The sequence below is a fragment of the Gigantopelta aegis genome, chromosome 10 (assembly GCF_016097555.1).
Source record: "Gigantopelta aegis isolate Gae_Host chromosome 10, Gae_host_genome, whole genome shotgun sequence".
Classification (NCBI taxonomy): Eukaryota; Metazoa; Mollusca; class Gastropoda; order Neomphalida; family Peltospiridae; genus Gigantopelta; species Gigantopelta aegis.
The window spans coordinates 49790482-49800875 of record NC_054708.1 but is presented as its reverse complement, the minus strand read 5'-3'; the positions used below and the strand labels follow the sequence as shown (position 1 = coordinate 49800875).

Below are 10394 nucleotides of genomic sequence, written 5' to 3'. Positions count from 1 at the left end.
ATATCCATTACAGTTGCATACAGAGTCAAACTGAATATTAAATGTTTTAACATGAATACAAGCTAAAGTCTAGCTATTTTGTCACATATGTTGCTTATCTGGATATTTCACTGGGCAAAATGTTTCACTAATGTAACAATTTTCCTCATTCAAGCATTAAAAACTCATTTATCTTTGAAAGCATCTCAGTTTAGTTTATGTTGATACTCATAATGGAAATGGTTATGGGGAAAACAAAAACTGATTAAGGTTGGTGTGTAGACAAGATTTACCAGCAGCCAAGTGTTAACAGGAATGTTTATGTACTGATGGTGATGATACTAAGTTTTCAAAACCTCAACAGCTACATTGTAAATGTTTATCTATATTAAAATATATCTGACATCAGCTTTTCAAGACTATCTCCTTAAATACTGTTAATGTGTAGACGATTTAAACTGAGCTACATTTGTTAATGTCTGAAATTTAATAATCCAGATACTAAGAAAAAAACAGGGACAAAGTCATATCATACCATTAATGAATGGATATTTCAAAACTTGTAAATAAAAGAAAAATATAAGAGACATCTGCCAATAAAAGGGAGGCAATTCATAACCAATGTTATTTCCTTTGCAAAAATAAAATGAAATCCTGTACCAAATCTGTGGCAATATGTATTCTGAAAAAGAGTTGTAGCAATAACTATTCCTATTTATATTTAATTCATTTATATAAGATGAAAGTGAAACAAAAAGGTTACAGGTTGTGTGTGATTATACAAATGTTAAATTGAGCCGCCCATTATTAGTTAAACCTAGGAAGTACACTTGCAGAGAATGCTGGATGTAAAATTCAAACTTAGCAATGTATTTCAACACATACTCGTAGCACTGCACTGTATATACAAGGTCAGGTTGTTCATTAAAAATGCCCTTGATCGTATAAATATGTCTGAATACAAATAATGTATCACCCTTGAACTCAATTTTAGGATAGTCAGTCCCTTGCATAATACATAATTATCTGTATTTTTCACTTCAAAATAAGGCCACCTTGAAAACCTATTAATGTCCACCTTTTGAGCACCTGTCTTAAAGGACCACCTTATCATTATATTGAGTTGTTGCTCCAAACCGATTTTAATTATATTCCACTGTATGATTTTCTTCCAAGTCTAGATATGTAACTTAATGCAGATAACACAGCAATGAAAGTTGGGATGGGTTTTTTTTATAGCTAAAATCTCTAAAGATACCACTGCAGTAATTTTTATTCTTAATACTTTTACCATATAACAAAACTCAAAATAAATGAAAAATTACTGTACACAATATATTAAAACTGCTGACAGTCTTTCCAAAAAAGCATGAACACTTATAAAAACACTGGTTCAAACATACTAATGTCCTATTGAAAATTACATCCCATATTTTTGCTTATTCCTTATCATAGGCATACAGGCTCCCAATTTTATTGGTGGGGGAGTGGGGTGGTGATGGTGAGCACATTGATATTTACCTGAATTAAACGAAAAATGCCCGAATATGGTGTTTATTAATATTTGCATTATTACCAAACAGCTATATAGGGTTCCAAATAAATCACTATGCATTTTTAATTGATTAGCACCAATATTGTGAGTAGAATGATGGAAATACAAGGTGAAAATAATAGAGCAGCCCACCCCCACTTCCCCAACTCATATACTTATATTACATATGATTCACAAAAATACCTAGCATGAAAAGCCAAAAACTACATTAGCATTGTGATGGACTGTTGCTATAATATATAAATACAATGAAGGATAATAATTAAAAAGCGGCTTTTTAAAGATAAAAAATTATCTTTTTAACACAATCTGAAACGGGCAAGTTTGAATCAGAACTGTATTACACATGCTATTATTACACGTGTCAAATGTCATCACAACTTTCAGATACAACAATACAGTCAATTGCAATCAGTCGGGTTTTAAACTTCCAAGAGTTTTGATGCAAAAATATGGTTATCATTTTGAGGACTTTAGGTTATGTTTTATCGGCAGTATACAATTCAGACATCAAACATTTTACAATCAGGAGGCCAGATCCTTTAACTTTAGTGTGCTACAGGTTAAGTGATATTAAGTACAGATCTTTGTTAAGTACAAGCCATATTATACATAGCGGTGTCCAGCAATGCAAGTTTTACAGCAGTGTATATTAGTATTTAACAACAAACAGCACATTACCTGAAAATAAGGAAGATTTGTGAATTTTCATAGCATCTTGTATCTACCATAAAAACGAGACAGTACTTAAAATTTTCACACCAATACCAGTTTTTCTGTCATAAAAATGAGCTTGACACAAAAATCCGCATCCTAAAAAAAAAATGTTTAGACTTAATGTACAGCAGATCTAAAGCACATACTATGGCCATTACAAATAAAAGAATCAAGAGAGTAAAACTAAAGACAAACGGTGAAACAGTGCTGTACTGAATACAGAATACATTTGATAAATTAAACACAGGCAAAGACAAAGACAAAGGAAAAGCTGAAATGCTGGAGTAAGACGAAGATGAAGTGGAAAGCATGTTATGGGTGAGGGAGATTTTTAAAATCTACAATGAAATGAAATGTTTTAACACAGATCTGGATGATAAAAGTAAAATCAGCATATGAACAACGGAAACTGAATTGGACATGGACATCCCAGTCATTGCACGTAGGCCAGAGAATTACAGAACACACTCAGCCATCCTATTACACAAACAACACACAACAAACACACAGCACATTTCAATTACAACATATCCTAACATACTGTTAAACGCTTCATCTAAAAAGTCATTAAATCACTTTCCAGCAGTTTAATAACAAAAGTTTTATAATAAATTTGATTCAATTGGCTTTAGCATACAAATCTGACTTCTATTATATACTCGAGTGTTGAATATTAGTGGGGCTAAGCTTGTATATGATTCTTACTACCTGCCCTGACAAAAACAACAAAAGAAAGGTATCTGAACCTAAAGTGCGATCCTTTACCCTTCATTTGCACAATACACTGGGGAAAAAAAGAAGTTAGTCTAGTCAGTAAATATTTCACAACTATGTCATCCAAAAATTGTCCCAACAAAGTAAGAACTGTATTTTTGTGGGTTGCCCTGAACTAGAACAGGTAGCAAGTAAATGTTATTCTGTTTTGTTATTATTTTCAGCAGATAACTTGAATTCAGTATTGATCAAATGTTTACTTTTTTAACCGATAGCTTTTTTAAAAGCGGAATTTAGTGAAAACAGGTAAATGTTTAATTGTATAATCATTTATATCATATCTGAAATGCAAATTTAATATTTTCAACAATAATGAAATGACTTTTGGCTTTATTTTGACAACTTGAAATCTAGCAGTATTATCTTTCAAAACTGATTGTTTTAGAAATCGTTATTCCTGTGGCACTCACAAATATACAACACCCAGGAATATTAGATCTTAAACCATACATAATACTTATATATATTCATGTATTTAAGCAATTTTTTTTAATTAACCCTTCATTTTATATAAATATTTATCACTTGATATTAGAGATCTTAAAAGAGAAGTCAAACACTTCTGCATGGAATTGAAAATTAATTCATAAACCATGAAAAAAAGCATGTTTACACTGCAGCAATATACATTCAAAATAATACTGACACTCAATTTTTATGATTCTTTGAGTGATCACAAAGTTATGATTTAGTTAAGTTTCATAAGTGTTCAGTTTAGGACAATATTATGTTTATAATAGTAAGTACATGTATATGTAAATGTATGTATATGTACCAGTACATTGCAAATATTCAATTCACCGATTAAATGCTCAAGACTAATGTATTGCTAAAAGGTTGGGGTTTTTTAATGACGTATTTCAGATAAATGTCGATTACCTCATACATCTGCAAAGAAATACAAGTGCTATGACCTTTTCCTTTTGAAGATCAAATAAAATATGTGGATTTCGAGGTTTACACTATACTTATTTTATGTACATGAATCGCCATACTCCATTCTGAAATGGCAATTACTAGTATACATTTATATATTATTTTAGATTATACAAGCATTTCCATAATATCTAATAAGATTTTTAATGCAAGAGATAGCATTTGTCTCAACATTTTGATGATTTCATGAACAAAATAACTTTGGATTTGATAACAAAATCAATCTCAGTATATAGTCTAGCCCCTAACCTTAATCAAATTTGCACTACCAAACATAAATTTTATTTGCTAAAATAAAATTTCCAGTCTATTTTGAACTATGCACAAGGAACTTTTATTTAAAACTGCAGATGATAGATGTATGCTGGGCATGAAGACAATAAAACTACAGTGCCTCACAAAGATATCGGACCTAGAACATTCCACTAATTTTAAAACCAGGACCACCTGGCTGTCGACCTTCCAAAGTAGTACAACACAGTTTATGTGACTTCATATCTACTCTGGTGCATGTGCAGGGGAATGTTTGGGTGTTTTTTTAACGTGGTTACATATACTTTTTAAGGGAGCATGACTCTAGCCCCTACTAATCTCTTTATTGTCAAGTCCTGACCCATTCCCTTGGTTGTTCTTTGCTTTTTTACACATTAAACAACTAGTCAACAATATTAGTCAACAATAAACCATTTCTCCCCCCAGCAAGTTGGGATGTTGACTGTGTTGCTGGTTGAATGAAATATTAATCCACACACATTAGATGCAGACCTCAATGTGAAAAACATTGTGGGTAGTGATTAATTGCTCCCCATACTTAGATTATGGAAAGCCGTTGAAAATATTACCGTATTGATACCATATAAATTCACATACTAAGGGGAGCTAAATATTACTCTCGGTTGAGTGATGGGGGGCGACAGTGATAGCTCAACTTAAATGGTGAGGTCTGCAAATGTATGAATACTGATGCAATATTGTCAGGCCGTGTAGCAGATCAACAACTGTACAACTCGCCAGGATTAAAACTACATTTCACAATGCACCAATTCTCCAATATGTCCAGATTTGGCAAGCTTGAATTTTGATTATATTAGACTCACAATAGAAAATTACAGACAAGTGTTTTATATAACTCAATGATGCCAGAAATATGACATTTTTACCATCATAAATGTATATTTAAGGTAACCTTTCCAGAAGTTATTTTACTTTTTTTTTTTTTTTTATCCAAGAATATGAAATGTTTCATGTGTCAGATATCTTATATTTTCTAAGTTGTATCTGTATAACTTTGGATCAAACTGTTAAATAAAAAGCATGTCTATGATACATTTGAAACGCTCTAGTGTTTCACAGCCACAGATCTACATCTAGATGTTATATTCTAATCCTTGTCCAGAATGAAATTTCATTTTTGTATGCAATGAAAGAGCCAATATTTGTACGAGTTCATTTTGTTTAAACAAAAAATGGTAACCAAATGCGTTCTCAAACATAATGAAAATACATACCAATTTTTCACTTTGTTTGATTTTTAAACCTTTGAAATGATGAAGATGGAGCTTGATTATTGGATGGTACAGTGGAATACAAGGTCAGAATATCCATTGACCCCCTCCCCCCACTATTTCCACTTTCAGTGTTTCTGCCAGAAATAAATTTTTGGGTATGGCTCTATGGAATTGAATGCAACCACAATGGGGGATCTTCGCCAAAAAGAAAATGGGTTAAGTTTTGGATTAGGGTTAAGAAAATCATACAGTAATGATAAGAGTCATTAATTTTGTCAAAAGGTTAACTTAAAAAAATAAAATCTGCAAAATATTTGGGTATGGCGCCATACCCGTTATACCCCCTGGCAGAAACACCGACTTCGATTGTTAAAAAAATAATAAAAAACCTAAAAAAACCCATTCAACTCTGAATAAATTACATGTGATGAATGGATGGACTTTCACACCTACAAAGACCAAACAAAGTACACTGGACATAGATTTCACTTTTATAGTCACCATGATACAATTGCAAAAACATTATAAAATCCTTACACACCAATCTTTTTTTTAAATGTTCCATACCTAAAAAGTTTACTCATTGCAATTAAAAGACAAAAACAATCACACTTTCAATCCAAATTACAGAAATAATTATTTTGGGAAATGGTAAAGAAGAAATGTTATAGCTTCCAGAAACAAACCAAGTGAACAGTTATCTACAAATTACATTTACAGTGAATAGATATTTACTAAAAATTCAAAGCTGATTAAAAAGAAAATTAAATTAAAATTATGGTTGGCAGGCAATGAAAGTATAAATATAAAATAAAACATGAGAAACTCTATGTTAATGGTGTGGAAGTCTTCAAAGGTCAAATAAACTGTAAAATTAATTTGGAGTAAAATGCTACATGTCCTTTCTAACACAATTTTTGGTTTATTGGCATCATTTGGTTTGAAGTTTGTTGGTTTGGAATTGTGTGTCTAACTAGTCAATCTCGTGGTCAGAAATTAAAATCTATAAACAAACCAGCGTTAAATTTTAGTAATCTTTGTGTTATAATATTTACTTGTTCAAAGACTATTAAATTGTGACTGTTTTTATGTCGGACAGTCTTATGTACTGGTTCGGGAAAATCTGGCATGGTGTATCCACACCAAATGAAGATTTTTACTGTATTTTTAAAAAGAATCATTAATGAGGATGACGTTTGAAATAAACTTATTCAAAATCTTATTAAAAGAATTATGCATAAAAGCTGAATGTTTGTATTTCAGATCAAACGAAGATATATATCATCTCTTAAGATTAATTAAACATTTGCATTCAATGCATGGTTTTATTAAGGTATAATTATTAATGGATTCAATTTCCACACTAGATGATACACGTGAAGATACAAATGTTTTTATAAATAAAAAGAAAAGAAAAGAAGAACTAAGCATGGAAGCAATGACATTTTCCCTCACAATTCCTTGTAATAAAAATTTGAATCTAGCTGGCCATATTCACAAGCATACATGCTGATTCTATTATTTAAAAAAAAAAGTATTTCTTTTGTATAAAAGTGACACAATTTGGCCAAAAAGCCACCCAAAATGTTTGTATCAATACGTTTTCACACACAGGGCTGAATATAAACTTATCTATCGATTACGTGCATTATTTCCTTACTAGTACTCTGTATATCATCGAGCAGATGGCCACCACCAGATGGCGTGCTACTAGTGTATGTTTTCAGATTCTGACTATGCAACTGTAGCCTAGATAAGAGCTCCCGTGCGTGAAACTTGGCATGGGGCGGTAGTGAGTCTATGTATTGACAACACAGTGCATAGAAAGACTGAACTTCCTCCGACAAAAGCATAAAGTTTGTGCTCGACTTGTTCCCCGCCACAGCCAACTTATCAATACACGATTTCAACTTGGAAGAAGCCTGTAGAATTGAGTCTTTTGATACTGAAGCCGACTCTGAATCGGATGGCTGGTCACTGGGCTGCTCGGGTCCCAGCTCGACCAGTGACCTCTCCATCTGATCCAGACTGGCCTTAATGTTGCCCTGCATCAACCTCTGCAAAGGAATGACAGGTTTGTAAATACCATCGTCTATGTCATCAGTTTGTTTTTTAGACAAATCATTTATTCCGAGAATAGCATCGCTGTTCACCAGGTCAAGGTTGGTCTCCTTGACGCTGTTAACTTTACCAAATGTTTTAAACAACGACACAGCATTTGATGCGTCATCTTTAGCAGGCTTTTGTTGTGAACCTTGAAAGAACTTATTTTTACCGAAGCTACTACTATCATTTCCATCAGCATCCTTGGGACTGCCGTCAGCCTGCGAAGATTTGGATTTGACAGAGAAGGGCGGTCTTGGAGGAAGAGAGTTTTGATCGTGGACTCCATCAGAAGCCTGGCTGAGATCTGAGCCCTGTGGGTGATGGAAAGGCTTGTGAGGCACGCGAGGTCCCGGGCGGAGGTCATCTTGTGAGAAAGGCGCCATTGGCTGTTCAGTGTTTGCATCTCCGAAATTTCTCGAGAAACGCGGACTTGGTTTCGGTTTTTGTGTCACACTACTAATGTTATCCGTCTGCACATCGGAGGCTTTTGTCAGATCCGTCTCAGACTTATACGACGTCAGATCGGTCTTGCTACTACCCACACAGTTTGCTTTGCCAGATGTCAGGTCAGATTTATGCCTCTGCAGCACGCCTGCATAGTGGGCCTGGGGAGTTGTGTTTTCGGCTATAACGTGAGTAGACTGTGATTTCACGACAGCCGATGGTTTGACATTTGGTTCAGGCTTAATGCCTGGATCACTGTCGTCCTTCGTAGGCTTGCTGTTAGCACTGGAAAGTTGACCATTAAAGTTCATAGGTGGACATGAAATGACACTAGCCGTGTCGGTTCCTGAATCATGGTCTTCCACTGTGGGCAAGTCCCGATTATGATTGTTCTGTTCATGCTCCATCGATGCCAAATAGGCACCAATGCGGACACCTTTGGGAATTGTTCCATACCTATTGATTGCTTTTGCAACATTTGCTACATCTAATTTCCCTACTGCGACAGACCCCCCACTAGAATCGACACTGACAGAAGAATGTTTAAGCTCTGGCCTCGAAGAATCCAACACTTTTTTACGAACTGAGGGATTCTGCGGCAGTGGCAAGGCTTTTTTAGGGTATTGGCCCCCGATTTGAGGACTTGGTTCAACTGTTTGTGAAAATTGTTCTGGCTCTTCACCATCTTTAGTACGTTTGTCATACTTTTTGTCCAAATCAATACTTGCCAGTGAAGACTTCTTTCTACCACTACTTCTCTCAATATCAGCTTTATCAAATTTGCGAGCATTGGCCTCAGAAATTAAATACTTTGACTTATCAATTTGAGCCATTTTAAGTGTATCTTCACTTTTATTTTGAACGTCATCACCAACGAACTTGTCTTTAGCATCTGTTCTAGATATGAACTTAGGTGAGCCACTATTGTGTTTTGAGCGAGGGGCAAGGGCCGCAGTCCGAGAACTGGGATCAATTGTCAGCATTAAAGCACTGTTGTCCCATGGGCCATCATATGTGTTTTCGTTTTCAGCAATCGTTGAACTTTCAATTTTAGCTTTTTGTAGCTTCATTCGTGATTTGAGCTCAGTGTCGAGTTCGGACTTTTCCCCGCCCGCTTCTCGACACGAAGTAGTCCGGCGCGGGGGAGCTGGGGCTGGACCTCCTTTCTTACGAGATGATTTCCGGGAAAGAATTTCGGAAACTCTTCTTAACGTGATATCAGCATCATTCAATGGAGGTAACACTCGTCTTCCCGCTGGTGGAGTTGGACCTGAGGCAGAAAAAACTAAACATTTTAAACATGATTTTACGTTTGCATCAAGACAACTCGCACACATAAATATATATGCATGTAACTTTGGAACGTGCTACACCAAATACGATTCTCATGTAACAGGAGGGGTCTGCTGCTTTCATATGATGTCATTTACCTGTGTGTTGACATCATCCAGTTTTCCTTTACCTTTAAAGTACAATAGTAAACTGCAAAATGGAGGATGTGAATAGCCTGTATCACTTTTGTACGACGTTGACGTCATAAATAGAACCAAACTGAACTGGAATGGGTTCAAAGCACTTCGAAGCGCATTTGGTGTAGCAACAATAGAGTTTTTAATAAACATAAATAAGTATCATTTGTTATTATTCAACTTGTTTCATTTCACAAATGAAAAATTAACTGTTTAATTTGGAAAAAACCCTGAAGTAAACAATAAGATTTATTAATGTTCTTTCAGTTTTCACGAACACCTGTTAACATATTGCTATATTCAAAAGCTGTTATCTGTTTTGCATTTCAAATAACAAATTTTTTAAAAAATAAATGTTTTTTTAAATATCTTATACTTATAAAAGTTAATATTTTAAACCCCAAAAATTAAAAACAATTTGAATAAAAACCCTAATTAATAAATGAGGTTCATAAATGTTAGTCCAGGTTCCATAATAAATGATTAAAAACAAAGATTAATGTCAGGGAATTTCAAAACCAGATCCTTATATTACAGAATTTATTTTTTTACATTTTATTTATCTATTCAGAACCACAAAACAAAAAACATACTAAAAAATTAGTCTAAGTTAAAGGTGGGGACAATTAAGGCATTTGGCCTGGTATGCATATTCAACAATATATACTCTTCAAAAAAAGAAACGCAAAAGGGTACAAATGGGTTATAACTCCGATTTTATGTTTCCTACCGGTTCATGCTTTGTAAATATAAGGTCATTGCATGTCCCAAACACATTCCCACGGTTACATTCGATAAAACGCAGCTACTGTACAATAAAGTTCCAAAATGTGAATATTCGCAAAAACGCAGCCATGTGCAAACCATGTCACCACTGCACGTGCGTTGTCTGCACGTGCAACATGA

The 10394-nt window shown here is 34.3% G+C and overlaps 1 protein-coding gene across 1 annotated transcript in view; it reads right to left on the bottom strand.

The window, feature by feature from the left end:
- Positions 1-5948: 5948 nt before the first annotated feature.
- The window catches only part of LOC121382632 (tyrosine-protein kinase ABL1-like), a 43888-nt gene continuing 39442 nt past the window's right edge, over positions 5949-10394 (bottom strand). Inside the window, exon 12 of the mRNA XM_041512161.1 lies at positions 5949-9289. Within this exon, the coding sequence (XP_041368095.1) occupies positions 7098-9289 (2192 nt within the window). The 3' untranslated portion in view covers positions 5949-7097. The remainder of the gene's footprint in view (positions 9290-10394) is intronic.